At 37.4% G+C, this 20,776-nt stretch overlaps 1 protein-coding gene across 10 annotated transcripts in view; it reads right to left on the minus strand.

Annotated features, from left to right (window-relative positions):
* The window catches only part of Bbx (BBX high mobility group box domain containing), a 232,217-nt gene that overhangs the window by 78,468 nt on the left and 132,973 nt on the right, over positions 1–20,776 (minus strand). For all 10 annotated transcript variants that reach the window (XM_031364051.1, XM_031364050.1, XM_031364045.1 and 7 more), the window contains one exon: positions 3,047–3,217. In XM_031364051.1, the coding sequence (XP_031219911.1) occupies positions 3,047–3,208 (162 nt within the window). In that variant the 5' untranslated portion in view covers positions 3,209–3,217. The remainder of the gene's footprint in view (positions 1–3,046; positions 3,218–20,776) is intronic.

A 20,776-nucleotide genomic window follows, 5' to 3' on the forward strand; every position in this document is an offset into this window, starting at 1 on the left:
GATGTGTGAAGAAGGGAACCAGGGCATTAGAACTTCACTCAATCAGCAGCATACAGCTCTATAGCACAATACAGGAAAAGAGAGACTAGGGTTTGGAAAGAAGGTGGTAGAAAATATGGGCAACTTTTTAAGAATGTTCTCTGTCATAGTGAAAAGTGGGAATTTGAATCCACACACCAGTTGTTACTTTGAAACAAACTGTCAGCATTTTATTGCTCTAAATAGGGGCCTCAAAAATTCTTAACTACTTTCTAATTTTATAGTTATTTCATTAAATCGGTCAACTGGAAAGTGGGCAATTACATAAACAAAAAAGAATATGAAGATTTAAAACAACTGATTTTATTTTTATTTACCAAGCACTTCTTAAAATGTTAAAAGAGATAAATACTGGTACCTAAGGTGGATGCACTGGTGTTATAGTTAATCTTGACAGAATTTATAATCATCATAGAAACTAAATCTCTGGGCATCTCTGTTAAGGAGTTTGCTAGATTAGGTTAAGTGAGATAGAAAGACTGAAGACAGACAGGAAGGAGCTGAGCAGTAACATCCATTGCTCTCTGCATGCTATGAATACCATGTGACAGTGCCTCCTGTCACTGCTGCTGTGCTCTTCCTGCTATGATGGACTACCTGTGCAGGAACTGTAATAACACATATTTCCTCATGTTGCTTTTATCAGGTGTTGTGTTGCAGTAACAAGACAAGTCCCTAATACAGATGTAGAGCCATTCGTAAATAGACAGTGTTAGATTTTATTTTAAAGAAAGAGCTGCTGCTGATACTGCAGATCGTAGATTTTGTGAGTAAATCATACCAACCAAAGCTTGAGAAGCCAATTAAGTTTACTTCCATGTCCAGGGAAAACAGAGAGGAAATCCGGAAAAGAGAAACAGGAATATGATATAAGGATAGAGATAATATTCAAGACAGAATCAAGAGCAGTTGGTAATTAAGTGGATTTTAAAATTGAAAAATAATCCCATGAAAGGCAGAACAAATAGTGATGGGTAATTTGCATTTGAAGTAACTACTGGTAGTTAAGTGAACCCCTGCCAGTAGGATAATACCTGGATATTAATGACCTAAAATTCTGAGACTAAAGGTGGGGATAGGGGCATTTCTAAGACAGAGTAAACTGATCTTTAATCTTTCATTCAACAACTGTTTACAGGGACTTGCCATGGGCCAGGCCCTGTTTTAACAGAGCAGTGAGTACACAATCCCTGCCCTTGTTAAGCAGGGAGGTGGCATGACTGGCTTTCCATTCTAAAAGGATTCCTCTAACAGCTTTGTACAGAAAAGACAATACAAGAGGAAGCATGGTGGAAGAAAGATGGGTGGAAATAAAATAATTTCTGCTAGAAATAGAGATAGCTTGCACCAAGGTAGTTCAAAGGGGATTTCAAAAGAAGTCACATAAAGGACATGATTTGAAAGGTACAGCTGAGAGAATTTGTGGATAGATAGAAAGCTTGAGCAAAATCAAGCAAGGTAAGCATTAACTGAAAACATTGTACTTGCCTTTATTCATAAAGGGCAGACAGACAAGGTTTGGAGGATAAAAATAAAAGCCTAGCTTTGAGCACATTCAAACCAACATTCCCAGGATGGATGGACGGACGGACAGACGGACAGGCAGACAGACAGACAGACAGATAGATATGAGTGATAAGTAGGTAGGTAGGTAGATTACAGACAGAGACAGAGATAGAGACAGAGTAGAGAGATAGAGATGGAGATACAGTAGACAGTCTGAAAATGAGTATAGAGTTCAGGATAAAAATCCATGGTAGAGACAGAGATTAAATGTCCAGGCTCAGAGACAGCTACTTTTGTTTAGTTTCTTGAGACAAAATTTACTACACAGCCAAAACTAGCCTCACAAACTCTCACTCCTCCTGACTAAGTCTCCCAAAGTGCTGAGATTACACATGTAAAACTTTGTAGAGATTTAAGCACTAATAATCAAGGGTAAAGTAATATATGGGAATGAACTGAAACCAGGAAAGAATGGAAGTAAAGGAAGAAATATAAACAGAAGAGAGTGCTGTCATGTAAAGAGGAGACAACCAAAAGGACCAAGTAATCAAGAAGGCAAATGAATCAGAAAAGTCAAACGAAGCATAAAGTCAGTAATTTCCTAAAACAAGAGTGCCATGATTTGAAGCTTCTCTTTCAAAACAATATTAAAATTAAATGGGCACTGAAACATGCCTCACAAACAAATTACTATCTACATTATGGGAGAGGGCATATGTGGAAATGGGCTCACTCCTCAGAAGAAGATGAAAAACATTGAAAATCATATACTTTTATAATCTGTCATGACAAATACATGCCTTTTGTCTCTCCATTCAGTGTACTCATGTTTGCTATGGGCCAGGCACCACACTTGACTCTGAGGCAGCAGAAAACTGGACAAAGCAGGCAAATCCTCTACTGTCAGAGAGTTTCTCAGGTCCAAGAGGCAAACAGAACAAGCGTATAGCTTACCACTAACCACAGGGTAAATAGCTCTGAGTGCTATGAAGACATTCTAGCTTAAAGCCAACAGTTTGGGCTTCAAGGAGGCAGTAGTTCTTTACTGAAATAATGAAAAGTCAACTGTCCTAAGTTCTGGGGCTAACCGTTCATGCATGAAGGTGGGGTTCAAAAAGGGAACTTTGAAGACAGTGTGGCCACAGTCATCAGGGAGGGGAGTGAGTACAGCCAGATAACACTAATGTCATGACAATGAAGAAAAAAACAGCTCTGAAATTGTTTGTTGGCAAAAGGCAAACCTGGGCTAGAAGCAAAGAACGGGGTCCCATGTAAACACACAAAGCTTCTGAAGAGCCCCATTTTAATCTCAGAACATAAATTGAGAGTTGACAGAATTGCTAGAGAAGGATTCCTTTTGCTCTAAACTATTAGAAGAACAATGAAGGTTAAATTTTAGGAGTTAAGGAGGAACTAAATTAGAGAAAGTTTTATTATGTTTTCTAGAAACTGTTTAATGCCTAAATGTACTTAAAGTTTCTACGGTGAATGGAAGGCTTACTTTATCAATATCTTCCTCTTCCTCGTCTTCCTCCTCCTCTTCTGAAAAGTCCAGAAGTTTCTTGGCTAACAACGGATGCCACTGAAGACACTTCCGTCTTGGTCGTTTTCCGTCCCCTTCTCCTTCTGCTGAGTGATCTTTATTTCTATCACTGCCTTTCATTACTGTGACCTAGAAGGGGAACAGCACAGAAGATGGAGAGAATGTGAATATGAACCAAAGTCAGTTAATTAAAATTACTTGTTTTGCCCAGGTAGCTCTCATTGGATTACAATTTTAATTTCTAAACTATCTATCAGCTCAGACATTTACTAGATTCAGTGAGAATCCTAAGTACATAATCATGCATTCATTTTAATGGGCGAAATTGAGCTTTAAAAAAATTACCTTAATAAGTCTACCTCTTTCTACTTAATTCAAAACTTAAAACCTAAATAAGATATTAGATTACCAGTTACATTCACCTGTTCATGTTTATTCAGGATGTCACCCGGAAGATGCCTTCTCAGGGAGAGAGGGACTACTCCCAGAGGAGCCCTCCACATGTTCCGTCATGGCTGCTATTACACTATTACATTTCAAGTGAATTTTGCAGTCTATACTGAAATAAATGTGCTTGTAATATTAAATAAATGCTTTCACTTGATTCTTCTTGGTTTAGGTTTGAAATAAAACTGTTTCATACAATCAAATACACATTTGAAAACTGCAGTTTCCAAACACTTGAAGCATGAACATATCATGGGTCATGAAGCAGATTGAATCATTTATCTATGACAAAACACATTTTTGCATCTCCCTAGCATATAAGTAACCTTATTTTTTTTTTAAATAAAGAGTGGGCATTAAGTATTTACAAATTTTTAAATGCATAGTTGGCTAAAATAGCTAAGAAATAATCAGGTTATAAATGTGTCGACATCCTTTAGACCCTCCCAACTCCCCATCATTTTTTAATGACTTGAGAAAAAGTTATTCTTGATGATAAAAGCATTGTGTCCATATCACATAGGTAGTAACAGCATGCCATCACCTGCAGATCAACTAATCCTAGAGTCCAGAGAAACTAAGCACTCTCTTACATGCTATCACATCTGTTATCTGATATAATTTCTCATTTATTTGATAAGATACAGATTGCTATTCATATATGCTCATGTAAAACTCAAATATTAAGCCGGGCAGTGGTGGTGCATGCCTTTAATCCCAGCACTTGGAAGGCAGAAGCAGGCAGATTTCTGATTTCGAGGACAGCCTGGTCTGCAGAGTGAGTTCCAGGACAGCAAGAGCTATACAAAGAAACCCTGCCTAGGGGAAAAAAAAACACCTCAAATATTACAGGGAAGTGTTATCAAACACTAAATGAGTCAGGAAGAGAATACTTAGTTAGGCATGAACACACATCCCTCTCTCACGCCATGAATATCTGCACTAATACAATGCTTGCACTATAATGTCATTAAATTTAGAACATTATCTTAACACAATCTGGGGTCTAAGCACAAAACAGCATAACATGGGCAAATTCATCCAACTTCCTTATTTCTGGATTTTTGAGTTATGCTTAGGCTGTCCTCACTTCACGACCAAAAGCTATCCACTAGAGTTCTTTTAAAACTTGTATGACATCATCTTAGACACTGAAAAACATTAATAAAAGTAGTAAAGTTAGGGCCTAGTTCACTCATTTACCCTGAATAGTTAGCCAACTGTACCAGCACCAGTATCATTTCTTTTTTTTTCCAGTATCATTTCTTAAAGAATCCATTTTTCTCCCTACTCCCCAGGAATGCCACTTTTATCCAAACTAAATTTCCATACAGATGCGAGTCCATTCACTATATGTTAATCAACATCTCATTCTACTCAGTGGTTCAACCTTCCTAGTGCTGCCATACTTTAATACAGTTCCTCATGTTGTGGCCACCAAACCTAAACTTTTCATTGCTATTTCATAACAGTGATTTTGCTATTCTGAATTGTAATGTAAATATTTGTGTTCTACACTGGTCTTAAGGGAGAAGGACGTGTTCATTTGACCTCCGAAGGGTTTGTGACACACAGCTTATCAACTGTGGCTCTAACTGCGTACACATCTCCTTTAACCAATTTCAGTAGCCTCAGGAACTATGTCATTGTGTCCCCTGTAATATCTTATATGTGCATGGGGTGGAGTGGTCAGGGACAACTTCCAGGAATTTGTTCTCTCCTTCTAACATACAGGTTTCAGGGATCAAACTCTGATCAATAGGCTTATTTGCAAGTGCCATTACCCACTGAGTCATCCCCATGACTCTTAAGTTGTGTATACCATGCTCTTCCTAATTAACACAATGTTCATTTTAATAAGTAGAGTATATCGGTATATTGCTCACTGCAGATGACAGTGAGATAATTCTCTTATTGAAGATAGCAAAAAAAATTTTCATAAAATTAAAATTTTCACTTTGATAAAAACCCTTCACTATGTATGCATTTGTCTATGATTAAACCAAAAACAAAACAGAAAATGGAAGATAGGAGGAGAAAGGGAGAGAATAAAGGAAGGAGTGAAAAATAAAGGAGGAAAGGGAAGGGGAGGGGAGGAGGAAGCAAAACAGTGCTCCTAAGGCTTTTGTAGCAACGAATTCTGCTGAATGAAGTAATTATATGACTCGTGTGGCTGCTTTAAGAGCACAAGAAGTTATTGAAAACTCTAATGGAACTAGTTATCTGGCATGCTCTTAATAAAAGAACAAAGATTTCTTGTGAATTGATAGGACATTTAACAACTCCCATTCTATCTACAAATAAAGCTTGGCACAGGCAGCCCAATTTCCAAAAATACCATTGCCATACAGAGAGCGAAGGAAATGGCTGCTGCTGTGGTTTATTAATCATTCAGGATAAGCTGTCTTGAGTGGTAATTAAATCCATAGTGGGGACCCAATATTTTATGAGATAACATTTTTAATAGTAAAGAAAAAAAAATCAATGAAAAACCATACACTTGGGCTTTTATCAATTGGAGAGGGCAAAGTATTTCCAGTGCCTTAAGAAAAATGTATTTTAGCCCCAAGACTTGTGATTTACATTATACTATTAGTTTTACAGACAATAAGCATTTATTCCAAACACAAACATATATGTCCAGTACTCTTTACAGAAAATAAAATCCTAGAATGCCCAACCTCTTATAAAATGTTATCGTATTTAGATTTTGGGGACTAATAGCAAGAAGGATCCTAGAAAAGAGCAGCAGAAGCGATTTTAAGGTTCATTTTCCTTGACTATTTATGAGGCTAGTTGAATCAAATAGAGGTTCCACTCTATGCTTGTGCATATATAAGTCAATATTCATAGTTAAAATAGAATCTCAAGCATCACACTAATGCTAGTACATGCAGTTTGAAGTTCACCTTCATTGCCATCCTACATGACCTATTCTCATTCTTTCTATACAGTCTACACATTACTCTGGTTACTAGATCCTTTCTGGTACTTCAAAATAACTCTCCTTAAACAAAACTACATATAATGGCTTTATATTGGCAATTTCACTACATTTTCCTTTGAATAATAGTTTAGACACATCCTTCCTCTACTGTTGAGCCTTTTTTATAATAGTTCAGGACCTTATTTGTCTGTCTCCTGACATACCAAAGTACCGAGATCAGTTAGATGTATTTTCAACCAGCTATATAAACCCCAATATTTATCTGTGTCAACGTCCGACTATTTTCGTATATTATGGTGGCTTCAGAGTAACCACCATCTCTTTCATTTCTCTGAATTCAGATATTCTTTTCCTGATGTGGAAGGGGAATGAAACTGTCCAACTCTGATATACAGATCAAGGTGGCTTATGGTGTGTGAAAACCAACAGTCACCTGGGTATGGGGGGAAAGAGAGACAGCAACCCCTGCACAGAGTCAGAAGTAAAACAGGACATTTAATTTTAGTATTCTTGAGAGATGAGTAAGTGAACTGTAGGTAGTACATGTCAGAATGGGACGGTCAGGAAGGTGTAATCTCAAGGTGCAAAGCACCTCCCGCTGTGAACCGGACACTTGAGTAATTTACAGTTGTCTAATCTAACAAGCTAGATTTTAATTTCCTATCAGTCTATTTTCAAACTGTAAAAAGAAGGTAAAACAGTGGGGGTGAATGATGTTCTCGATTATAATTCTCAAACACAGTAAGAAATTGAGAGAAGAATCAAAGGAAAAGTTTTTTATAAAAAAGTAGGAAAGACAAAAAAAGATGTAAGCCTGAGGAACTACCCTCAATAATCACTGAGAAGGTGGAAATTAATACTAAATTAATTAATAGTGAAATTTTAGTTTACTCTGGCTGCTGTTTCTCAAAGAATGACAAATTCAGCCAGCAGTCTATATGCAACAATGAAGATATAGATGGATTCATTCAAAGGAGGTTATTTCATCATCTGACATTGTAAGACAATCTAGGATTGCTTGATCAATGAGCTGGGTACTTGATAAACCAATGAAAGCAAACTTTGGTGCTGAGCCTGGCAAGTGTTGAAGACTCTATCCAAAACACTGAATATTTATTTACTGTATAAACAGCTATGCCACCAGTGTGTATCCCTTTTCTTGGGCCTAAATCCCAAAATACATACTCACTGTACTCCAATAATTGTACATCAACTATTTTTATATTCTTTAAAACTACTGTTATTTTCATGTACGTGTATGTGTCTGTGGGGGTGGGCATGTGGATGTACACATGAGTACCAATGCCCACATAGTCTAGAAAAGCTTCCCTGAATTGAAGCTCTAGGTGGTAGTGAGGTACTGGGAACGAAACTTAGGGTCTCAGTATGGGCTCTTAATGCTAGTCCCTCATTATCAATCAATTTTAAATGGCAGAGAGAACTTTAGCTAATTGTGTTTTTCAAACTTAGAAAGCTCATTTTATTAAGACCCGTCTCATAATCAAACATAATAATAATAATAATAATAATAAATTATTGAACTAAGTTAATGTTAATTTAGTATTTGATACTTAATAGTAATTTAATACTTAATAGAAATTTAGTATTTAATAATATTTGTTATTTAGAAGAGAAAGAGTCAGAAGAAGAAGGACAATAACAACAATAAAGATGGTCAAAGAAAATGGTGGAGGGAAAATAGACTTATTACTAGCAGGCCCCACATACATGTCTCCCTCTGCCACTGTAAAGTTAAGTCATCACATTGGTCCTTCCTCCTGTGAAAATTCAGCAGGTAGCTCTGCTGGTAGACAACAGAACGCCTAGCACACTGACTCAGAGGCTCCCCTTGAGTGTTAGCAAAGCACACCCTTTTCTTCCATGCCCCTCAGAGGCAGTACATCTTAAACAGGCAGCATCTACCCACTCACAAATAGCCTACAGCTCTGCTTAGGAAAGACAAGATTTCTCCCATTCCCCAGTTGCTCATATGCCTGCAGTATCTCTAGACTCAAAAGCTAAAAAGAAGGAGGTATCATTTCTTTGTCTGACTGGCATGAAGTCATGTAGTCAAAAGACAGTGTGTCTGTAAAAAAGATCCTGTCAGTCTTTCTATCACTTTGTCTTACAGCAGAGACCATCAGTAATATTTACTGATTCAAACCATTTATATATTTACATATTTAAACCATTAGCTCTGTGGCACAGCATTCTTTCAGAGTCTAAACTTTCTTGCATGTCTAATAAAACCCTGTCCCTATCCTAGGGACAAAACCTCAGACACAGGAGAAGGTAGGGGAGCCTCATGAATCCTGTCAGCAACACATAATCTGAAGGAAGATGGTGGTGCCTCAGGTTTCTCTACTCTGTAGCCAGAGAGCAACTGTGAAGATGTAACAGGTCTAATCTAGCACGTACACTGAACCAAGTCTGTCTTCCACACGAGGCCTGATTCCTTCTGTAGGAACTAAAAATAACCAACCTTGAGGCCCTGCTTCTTCTTTGCTTAAAACCCTATTTTCTGTTTAAGTTGTTGCTCATCCTGAAAGGCAGCTGTTAAATATACTGTCACTTCTTCTTCTTCTTTTTTCTTTTGGTTTTTTTGAGACAGGGTTTCTCTGTGTAGCCCTGGCTGTCCTGGCACTCACTCTGTAGACCAGGCTGGCCTCGAAATCTGCCTGCCTCTGCCTCCCAAGTGCTAGATTAAAGGCATGCGCCACCACCACCCGGCTATACCTTCACTTCTAAGGCCTTATTGTGGGAGCCCTTAATCAAAGCCCAACACTCTTCAGAGTTTGGTCACAGTTATACTTTCATAATTTCTGTTACTTGTGGCCAAGTGTAATCTGAAAAGATTACAGAGAAAATTCCAGAAATAAAGTATTAATTTTTAAATTAGAAACCAGTCTAAGTAGCATGTAGAAATAGTATGCTATTCAACTCCATCTTACCTGGGATAAAAGTCATGCCTTAGTTCAGTAACACTACCTGTGTTTTAGGCAGTTGGTAGCCACTGCAGACAACATACAGCAAGATTCAATAGTGCCCAGCTCTTTCCAGTCAACCTTCATTTCAATAATGGCTTAGATATGCAAACACATGCCAAAGAGAAACTGTAAAGTTCTTCCTTTAAGGGAAAAGGTAACCATTCTCAACTTATCAAGAAAGAAAATCCTATGAAGAAGTAGCTAAAGTCTACAGTTAGAGTGAGCTTTCTAGTCATGAAATTGTGATGTAAGGAAAGAATTTATGCTAGCTTTGTTATCACCATTCAAACTTCAAGCTATGGAAACAATACACAGTTAATGCTTAGTTAAGATGGAAAAGACAAGTACATATGCTAGAAAAAGACATGAGAAAAACCATGTTCTGACAATGGAAACACAATGCTCCAGAAGGAATGTGTTCAGGCTTCCGAACACATTAGCCTGGGATCTCTAGAGTGACACCAGACCATTTACTTTATATAAGGATGGTGGTGCTGATAAGCAAGCATGTTGGAACCAACAACATAAATACTACTGGACAAAGTCCTGCCAGTGAAGACATTACTGACCCATTTATATTATACTGACAACAGATCTTTTATCAAATATACTGAAGTGCTCCTTATATTCATACTTTTCTATCTTATTGTAATTATCTAATTTTATGTTCACTTTATCATTATTAATCCTTTATATACCTAATATGTAAATGAAACTTTACTACAGGTAAAAACTGCATAATGACTACCTAGTATAGACAATATTGGACTTCTCATAATTTCAGTTGTCTGTAAGAGTCTTGAAGCAGCTCCTGGGGTAAAGAGAACCTAGTCTGAAGCACATGGCTCTTGAAACAGTATAACTGACTATATTTTCCTTTCCTTATCTTTAACCATGTATCATTCAAGATGCTGAATTCAAAAAATTCTTAAAACAATACGGATACACAACCAAAACATGTCATTTCAATTGGACTTCAATTCTAGATGTAACATATATATGAGATTTATCATCTCAATACTCATAGGAACATTCCAAAGTTAACACTGTGAATCTCAATTGGAGCAACTGAGAGTTAAGTACCTTGTACAGTGCTACAATGAGCAAGTAGGATAGATGATCTAGAAAGCCTAACTTAGCCAAAATGCTTACCAAGGAGGGGGAGCAGAGGGAGTCTAACATGAAGCCTTCTAGTCTGTTGCCTCTGAGCATTTACTGCAAACATAGTAGTTTAAAGGACTTGGAAAATCAAAGGGGCACACTGGGGTTGAGGGAAGATAGAGATTCTTAGCAGAAAGTATACCATGTCTCTGATGATTCCAAATGACAAATATAATAGATGAAAACTCTTTGAAGATAAAAACTCTACAAATGACAATCACTATTTATTGAGATTCTAGTGAGAATCCTAACCCATAGGCAGATTAAGTAAAAAAATATTTCATTCAATAAACACTATCATTTTAGAATCAATGTAGTTAAAATTCACACAAAATATCTCTAAATGCTCCCTACTGAAATGCAGTAAGCTCTTCAATTGAAACATAAGCTCTCTCATGATGCTGTCTGTGTGCTCTTCATGAATAACATGGTACCACTAGTCAAAGTGTCTCAGGCCACTATACTGGTCTCTTTGCATAACTCATGACAGAATATGTATTTTCAAAATCTTTAAATACATCCATGGCATTTTTTTCTTAGGGCAGCCTAACAAGATAAAATGCTGCTCTAAGGAACAGATATCAAGACAATAGCTACCTTGAAGAGACAAGGCACCAAGAGAAAACTACGATAAGCTATTTGCACAAAAAAGTCAGTAACAGCAGTGCAACCATTACTTTCTCTGGTATTTTGTGGCCATATTCGTGTTCTTAATTGCCAAATAGCTACTCTTCAACAGGCCTTTTAGTTTACATATTAACACAGTTGTTTTTATTTATTTAATGCATTTATTAGCATTTAGTTCACAATCATCACATCAGGCAAGAAGATGAAGTACAAAAACTTATGTTCCCAGGTGCTTCCTCATGTCTTATCAGTGCAGATGAGGCCCTGTCTGCAGCTTGGTGTCCAAGCTCACTCACTGTAACTCCCATTCATTGCACTCTTTACTTCTGCTCTGCCCTCTGCACTTCCCCACTGCTTCTCTCCACCCCTCCCTCATAGCGTCTGTGATGATTTCTGTGCTATCCAGTGCCTGCAGTGGGCCTCCCTGTCCTCTCTTTATCAGCCCGCGTCACATACTACACTGCCTCCAGTTCACACCACTTGCCATCAACCACACAGACACAAAGGCTGGACTGCATGTTTTTGACCTTTAATGACATTTTCCTGTACAGGGTATGTGCTATTATGCCCTCATGAGAATTTCTCTCTCAGGAACTCTGCAGAGAAATAAGCATGCCAGCCATTTTTTTTAACCCCATCAGACAAGTAGTAGATGGAAAGTGAACATAGTAACAGGACGCCTTTGCTTTGTGATGCTTCTAAGCTCTTCTCTTAGCAGAAGAATAGAAAACTTAAAAGAAAACACACAAAAAGGAAAAATAAGCAGGAAATTGCAAGAAGAAGAAGAGACAAGATACAAGTTAATAAGAAAATGAGGTAGATATAGTCAAAGGTAATTCCACACATGGTTGTTAAAATCATGTCTAAAAACACGTTCAAGGCCATTTGCTAACTGCTTTTTACTATTCTCTTAAAATACAGCACTGCGGAAAGTGGGTTTACTGGTGCTCTTTTTACAACTAATCCTGTCCTTTCTCAAGCCAAGCTCTAAAGTACGCAATTCCTTTTCTTCTCTAGGGCAGTTCTCGGATTTCTGACTACTGTTGTGGCCTTGTTTCCACAAAGCTCTGCAGCCTGAGGTTGGTCTTCAGTGTTTACCTGACTTACTCATCACTTACACATCAGCCTCAATGTGCTCTGTAGAAAGTACATGTCTCCTCAGGTCCTATTAATGTTATGAGTATGGATAATAATGATAATGACAGCTGGCCATGAATGCCTCCTATGCACCACATACTAAGAGCTTATACTCATTAACACTTTGAACTTACAAGTCTAAATGATAGATATTATCCTCTTCTTGGACATAAGAAAACCGAGGCACATATAATTTAGGGACATGTTTTGCCCCTCTTATAAATTAACAAAAGTTTTCATTAAATACTTGTCACTTGGGTAGGATACAATTATGCTGGCCAAGAAGGCAAATTTATTGATCACTTGGTAAGCAACAAGTAATATGTATAAATCATACCAGGAGTACATAATTGGCAGAACCAATATTTGAGCTCAGGAAGTCTGGTTTCAGAATCTGGTTCTTGGCCATTAATCAAAGCTGCCTTATAATAACAGCAAACAAAAATGAACATTGCTACATACCAAACACTTCACATGAATTACTGTCTAACTCTTAAAATAAATTAAGGGAAAAGATGCTGTAATCATCTCCTTTTAAAAACAAAGCCACTGTGAGTGAAAAGCTAATGCAACATCCACAGCCATGGAGCCAGCACAAATTCAGGGGCTAGAATTCAGACATGATCTGCAAACCCCAGAGCCTCCCTCAGTTTTGTCTCATCTTCCATACTGTTTTTCTTCCCACGGTGTTACACATTCTAATAATGTCCTGCCTTCCTGAACTTTTCCAAATTCCTACCTGGTGTACCAATTCAAAACTTCTCTTCTTCTTAGGGAAAGTCAAGATCAACTCCATCCTGTACGCCGGCTGCACATCAGTCTTCCTGTTTAGCTACCCAGACCTATTATACTTTTGTATCTCTGACAAACTGTCAACAATTTGCTTCATCAATCTCTATCTTTGGTATATCTACAATACCTCTTTGAGAGTTCTCTTTGAACCCCTAGCCGCCTTTATCAAATCTTTGTACAAAATGCTCTTTCCCAAGCCAGACAGGTCTCTTACATATGCCAGGGCCATGAAGCAAGCACCTATGCAGAACTAATTTGCCTGGCAATTATTTGTTCATAGTGCCTACCTTGTGGTGAATTGACATGGTCCTAATTTTGGTGCTAACCTTCAACAATAACTGCTGATTACACATTTTCTAACCATGCTCCAGTCCCTTCTCAAATGAATTGCTTTGCCTAGCCCAGGTCTCTGCCTTCACCATGTTATACCCCTGAGGAGTATGCCAGAGCCTGATGAATAGGAACCAGGCATGTCATGGATTGTATTTGCTTGGCCCAGGGAGTGGCTCTATTAGGAGGTGTGGCCTTGATGAAGTAGGTGTGTCACTGTGGGCCTGGGCTTAAGACTCTCACTCTAGCTGCCTGCAAGTCAGTTTTCCACTAGCAACCTTGAGATGAAGGTGTAGAACTCTCAGCTCCTCCTGCACCATGCCTGCCTAGATTCTGCCATGCTCCCACCTTGATGATAATAGACTGAACCTCTGAACCTGTCAGCCATCCCCAATTAAATGTTATCCTTTATAAGACTTGCCTTGGTCATGGTGTCTGTTCACAGCAGTAAAACCCTAACCAAGACAAGGCATCTCATACCTTTACACAAATATTCACAAATACTTTCCAAGCTATATTAACTAAATCTGTTTGTCTTATGCATATATATGCATATGCATTAATATATGAAAATTCATGCCTTTTTTGCCTTTTTCCTACAAATTACTGCATGTGACTATTTACCCCAACTTCTAATCTCTTACCAAGATCTGTCACTTCTACTTCATACATGTTACCCTGTTTTGCAGTTCGGTCTTCTCAGCTAAAACTATACTGATAATCATTTTTCTACATGCCAAGCAATAGGTCCCTGGAACTTCTTTAACAAGGTCTAAAACTACTGAAAAAGTCCAAACTCTGACATGAAACCCTCTTGACAGCTAGGGGTTTCTTTGCTATGAAAAATGTGACAACATTAAAAGGTTTTTCAACAGAGAATTACCACGTTAATTCAAAATCAGCTATGTACACAATGAATCCAAGCTGTTTCCAGCAATGTGCACCATGTTATACTGTGACTTCACCACAGCCTTGGTTATAGACACATAGTATACATACTTTGTACTAAATGTGTCATACAATGCAATACAAACAAACATGCTGCTTCACGATCCAATGCTTGAAATGAACTGTTTTACTGTACATAAAATGCATTATGCTCATATAAGCATAATTGTTCAATTACAGAAAACAAAAGTTTTTCTTACCATCATTCCTCAGCATTTAAGTATAAAATTAGTATGACTCTGCATTATTAAAATGTTAGATTTTTTTTAAAAAATAGTTTTATATTGATAATTTGAGTTTTATTTTTTTAAAAATTAATTTTGGCTTGAGATTACAGATAGAATTTTCTGAAATGTCCACTAAACATTCTTATCATTATCCCACATATTAGTCAGGGTTCTCTAGAGTCACAGAACTTATGGAATGTCTCTGTATATTAAGGGAATTTATTGTGATGACTTATAATCTGTAGTCCAACTAACCCAACAATGGGCAGCTGTGAATGGGAAGTCCAAGAATCTAGTAGGTACTCAATCCCATGAGGCTAGCTGTTTCACCTGGTCTTCTGAAGAAGATTCCAACAGATGTGCTGGCAAGTAAATGCAAGCAGACAAAGAGAGTGAATCTTCTTCCTTCTTCCAATGTCCTTATGTAGGTCATAAGTGGAAGGTGTGGCCCAGATTAAAGGTTTGTACCACCATGCCTGGATCTGGGACTTGTTTTGTCCCATGCTGACCTTGAACTCAGAGATCTCCTTGCCTTAGTCTCCTGGGATTAAAGTGTGTACTACCTTCCCTGGACCTAAGCTTTTCAAAGCCACTATGCCTCAAAATCTCCATGGCAAGATCCAGGTCAGAAACTTGTGTCTTCTAGCCTCAAGATCTAGATCGCAGGTGAGCCCTCCAATTCTGGACTGTAGTTCATTCCAGATATAGTCAAGATGGCTACCAGGAATAGCATTACATCTCCTATACATTTATACAACCTGGCATTCATAACACAAACAAGTATAAAATAAAAAGTATCTAAATGCTAATGTATTCTATATTCTGCAGTATTAGTCAGCCAAGATTTAATTATGTAAAAATAAAAAATATCCATAATTTTCTTGTCACTAATAAATGGATTTAAGATGAACTAACTTATGATTTGTTATCAGTAAATATCTGATTCACATACCTATATTACACACTTGGATATCAAGGATCACTTATGATTTTCTTGGGAAAAAAGTGTTGCAAATGGAAAAGGTTTAAGCAGTTCTGCTGTGATGTACCATACAGAAAAACCTGTTTCCTTCTTTACATCATAGGGCCCATGACAGAGAACAGAACTTGCATGTTCTCCAGGGCAGCCCTAGGACCTGACATGGGCCAGGCACACTCTAGGCAAACACTTATTTAGTAAAACATCCATACTGTTTCTGGCAGATGATTCCTTCCATCTTCCTTTCTTACTTGCCTCATATTTTGTTTGTGAGCCTAGCTTTTAATGGCTGAGTCATCTCTCCAGCCTTCAAGTTACTTTTCTAATCTGGCCATATCAAACCCTGCTGTGACCAATGCAGAAATTTCTAGTGCCCATCCATTCAAACACCACACTCAAATCACCAAAATGGAATACCTGGTGATTTTATTTATTTGGAAATTGTTTTTCTGCAATAGTCATGATGAAAACAATGATTCCTAACGAACAAATCTGACCTCATAAGAGAAATGATTATACTTTTCTCATTAAATTTATCACTAAATTTCAACTACTTTATCTTCTGTAGTTTATATGAGCAATTTGATCATTATATTTGATCACTATAGTGGTCAAGGTTTAATAGAACTGCTTTTATTTTATGTGCCTTAGTTGTTTCAAGATTGCAATTGATTTAAAAAGTCTCATCATTCATCATGGTGTTCAATCATAATGACTGAAGAAAGTCAACAGCCTAAATGAACAGTCGGAATATTTTTGTCTATGCTATTAGTCTTTAAAGGGGTGGCAAATAAATGCATAAAAGCTAACTTATTTCATTATACAGTACAAAATTTCTCAGCCTAAATAGTTGTAAAGGGGAAATTTGCTCATTTTTCACAAGTAGAAAAGTATTATTCTTTTTTGAATACTCTAGTATCTTCAGTGACTCAGCACATTTAATGCCTTAACTTCTTCATGAACTAATATACTGGAGGTAACTCATAGTTCATCAGATTTAAATTACATGAAGGTAAAGTGCTGCTTATCTTTAAACTGCCCAATGCCCAGAATACTATCCTGAATATGCATTTATTCATAAAACTGGTTAAATGTGTAAACTTGATAATATCATATCATCCCACACCTGCCAAGGATATTTATTAGGATGCATGAGATGCTATGGTTCATTTCTATATAGCTAGAGTTCAGCTGAAAGACGTTTGTTTCATATATCGTATTTGGCAAGACTTCTTTTTCTTAAATATATTTCTACCTCCTGATTCAGCACATGAAATAGACTCCTTTCTAATGATTTGGTCCTAACAGTGTCCTGTTGTAAACATTCACAGCTTACAACTTTATGATAGCTTTCACATCCTAAATCCCTTTTAGGCCCCTGATATGAAGATATCGTATTCTAGAGAATTAAACATGTGTTGAAATTTTGTTTTAATTTTCTAAATAATATTTATGGAATTTTAAAACATATTTTTTTACTGTACAAGACTAACCCAAAGAAAGAAACAAAAAGCAAAAACAAACAAGCAAACAAAACACCCTCAACTGAAAAGTGGGAATGTAAAATACATTCCTGGTCCTTCTGTTTTCTAACTGTGCACTGCATGGGAGTGCTGTAATGGGCATCTGTGAGGATCCTTGTTCACTGAGGCATTTTGGACTAAGTATTTTTCATGACCCATTTACATAAACCTGCTCCCTCTGCTGGCCAATTTTGTATCTCCTAGCTTACTATTGGAATAAAAAAGTAATGTTTTCTAGTATAGGCAGTAAACATTCCTTATAACACATTTGCAGGACGTGCAAACTAAGATATTTTATATCTTATAAAGCTCTGAGCAATCCCAAAATACTCTACACCCAAGGATTAACTTGACACCACTTTCCCTTAAACAAGGCTCTTAGTGGCTGATGACTGTTCCTTAATCACCTTCCTGTCTACCTGAGTCTCCATAGTCTCTTGTAACTGCAATGGGGGCAGTGACTGCAGGAACCACAGGAGGGCTTGCTCTACTCTGGCAGTGGTTGGTCAAGGCCACTGACCTGATGAATACAACAGGGAACAGAGCTGCCAGGGGCACAAGCTGGTGTTGACTTAGTCAAAGACAAATTATGATGGAGTAATTAGGTCATTTTCTCCCAGATACTAAAAACTGTTTAATTTTAGTAAAGTACAATAGGAAGCGTGAGTACCTAACTTGTTTAGGCTTCTGACATGAAGATATCTTAATTCCAGAGATATGCAGTGAAATTTTGTTTTAATTTTCTAAATAATATTTATGGCATTTTAAAACATATTTTTTACTTTACAAGATTAACACAAAGAAAGAAACAAAAAGCAAAAACAAACAAGCAAACAAAAACACCTTCAAATGAAAGGTGGAAATGTAAAGGACAGGAGCTGGGGAACCTGGGAGTTCCAAATATATTTTCTAAAATGTAAAAAGCTGCCACTGACACCACCACTTGCTGCTTTTAACTGCTACTTTGTAATCTTATAGCACTAAATAATGTGTAATACCTTTATTACATTCACTTATTTAGATATCATTACTCAATCCTGCAAAGCACAAATAAACACAACTACTTTAAAGTTCAGTGATACATGAAGAGAGTTACAGTGTCTTTCAGATGCCACTGACTGCCATAGCTTTAAATCCTCTGCACTTTTAGCCCCACTCACAGGTCCTGTCTTACATCTAAATTGTGTCATGGACTGTAGTGTTTAATCAATATACTTACTTTGTAATAATATGATTACCATTTCAATAACCATGTTTGGCACTTCATTAGTATCTCTCGGTACTTAAAGAACCTTCAACATCCATTCCTATTTCAAAAGTCCTTTAAATAGGTTTGGTCTTCTGAATACATTGGGGAAAAAAAGGAATCCAGAACTGAAGTGTCTATATGACGAAGGTACTCACTTTGCATTTTATAAGTATTGATGTCCCTGTAAATAATAGCCTATAAATGCTCAATCTTTCAAGTGTCTTATTGATGAAGAGAACATGCATCTTCATCTAATTTTTTATGATAAGTGGAGTGGAAAAAACATCTGAGTTCTTGCTACTTGAACTAAATTCAGTATTCTACATGGTACAAAGTTTAACAGTTATCGTAACAGCTTGCTATTGCCACAGGCAACATAGCAGGGAAGGCAAACCTACCATATAATCCCAGGGGACCATGCAGCTTCCCACCTTACTGCAAATACTTTAAAATATAAGAGCAAAATCAATAGTGTGTTTATGTTTTTGTTTTGTTGTTGTTTGACACAGGGTCTCACTAAGTACCCTTGTGTGGACCTGGAACTCACTATATAAACCTCAAGGATACACCTATCTCTGCCAATTAACTATGGAGATTAAAGATATGAGTCACTATGAGAGGCTCAGAGCATGCTTTGTGGGGGTAAAAATCCTCATATTTTTAGATTTTAAAATACACTAATTAAGAATCAATAAATGGATGAAGAAAATCATATATACATATATATATGGTACTATCTAGCTATAGAAAAATTAACATGTCATTTTAAAAATAAAATTATGTTATATAAATAAGCCACTCATTAAGATAAACATTACTGGTTTACTCTCATATATGAAATTAAGATTTAAAGGAAACAAACCATGAAAGTAGAAGCAAGACTATTTGGGAATAGGAAGAGGACCAGGAAGTGTGGGGAAGGAGGGCAAGAGAGGGCAATAGATGTGGAGTAAATATAATCACAATATTTTATATACTTGTATAAAATGTCACAAGAGAACTAATTGTTATGTGAAACTAACGTACATTATTAAAATGACTTAAAATGTAAACTAAGTTTGAATAAAATTTTGGGAAAAATATTAGAACATAAATGACATAAATTTAACTACCTGGATTCTAGGAAGGAAGCTACATCAAACCTATCCTTGTTCACAGTCTAATGGCAAATGTCAGAAACACTTTATATGATGCCACAGCTTTTCTCAAACAGAAAGGGTAAGCTTCCGTGCACTGAAGAGAATGCTGCCTGCGGAGATTAGCTCTCAAGACCCGAAGATAGTGCTTCAGGTAGGCTCTTACACAGAGCCTCTGCTTAGACCTCTCCACCCTGTGTTAGTCTTTGCGGACCCATTCATGGACTCACGTTAAGAAAGATAGCACTGGTTATGAAGATGAGCTCCAGCAATCAAGATTCACTGGTGAGATAGGACCTGTATCATAATGAAACAATCTGGGGCTTAGATGGCATGTCATAGAGAGCAACAAGTGCGGCCTAAACCATGAGAGAACAGGGAGGATATAAAGCTGACGTCGTCTGTGAGAACCCAAAAGACACTAAATCCAATGGAGAATTCAGAATTAATTCAGATTTACTGCCTCTGATGACCCAAGCTTAGCCACTGTTAACCTTTTAACAGCTAAATTTCCCCATACAGCTTAGGCACTGTCAGTTGTGAACCTAGGTTCCAAGTGATTCCTAACACCGTAAAACTGTGCCAGCCCCACTTGGCTGCTGACAAAAATAAAGTGATATCTAACACTGCTATAGGTTCTGCATCTTTCTAAGGGTGGAGCTATCTGGAATGGAGTAAGGTGGCTGGTTAATTCCTAAAACTCAAGATCTGAATTATGAACTGGCAGGGTGTTCATAAAAAAAAGGAACACTAGAAATGAAGAGGAAAATGTAATGGTCAAAGACAATAAGGAACCACAGGAAACATATTAGTGATCCACGCACTCACGTTCCCTTGCTTAGAGACTTCTTTCTTGCATGCAGGCATGGAACTATGGGTTGAACAGTACAGTTTTGTCAGTATTATCCTGGTTTACCTCCACTGTCAGACCTGTCCAGTAAATATATTCATCAGTAAGCTAGAAGAGTAAGGAAACTGTGAAAAGTCTTCAGAAATCAGAGGCTGGTTTATGGCCAGTGGGCAGACATGTTTCCTCTGAAAATGTCTTGATGACTTTGAGTTCCATCTTCAGAAACCAGGGTGGAAGGGGAGGAGCAACTCTGTAAAGCTTGATCTCCACACACATGCATTCCAGCCCCTCCTCCCTCCCTGTCTTGCCCCTCCCCCACCTCTCTCTCCCCTCTCTCTCTCTCTCTCT

This window comes from Mastomys coucha, unplaced genomic scaffold, assembly GCF_008632895.1.
Source record: "Mastomys coucha isolate ucsf_1 unplaced genomic scaffold, UCSF_Mcou_1 pScaffold12, whole genome shotgun sequence".
Classification (NCBI taxonomy): Eukaryota; Metazoa; Chordata; class Mammalia; order Rodentia; family Muridae; genus Mastomys; species Mastomys coucha.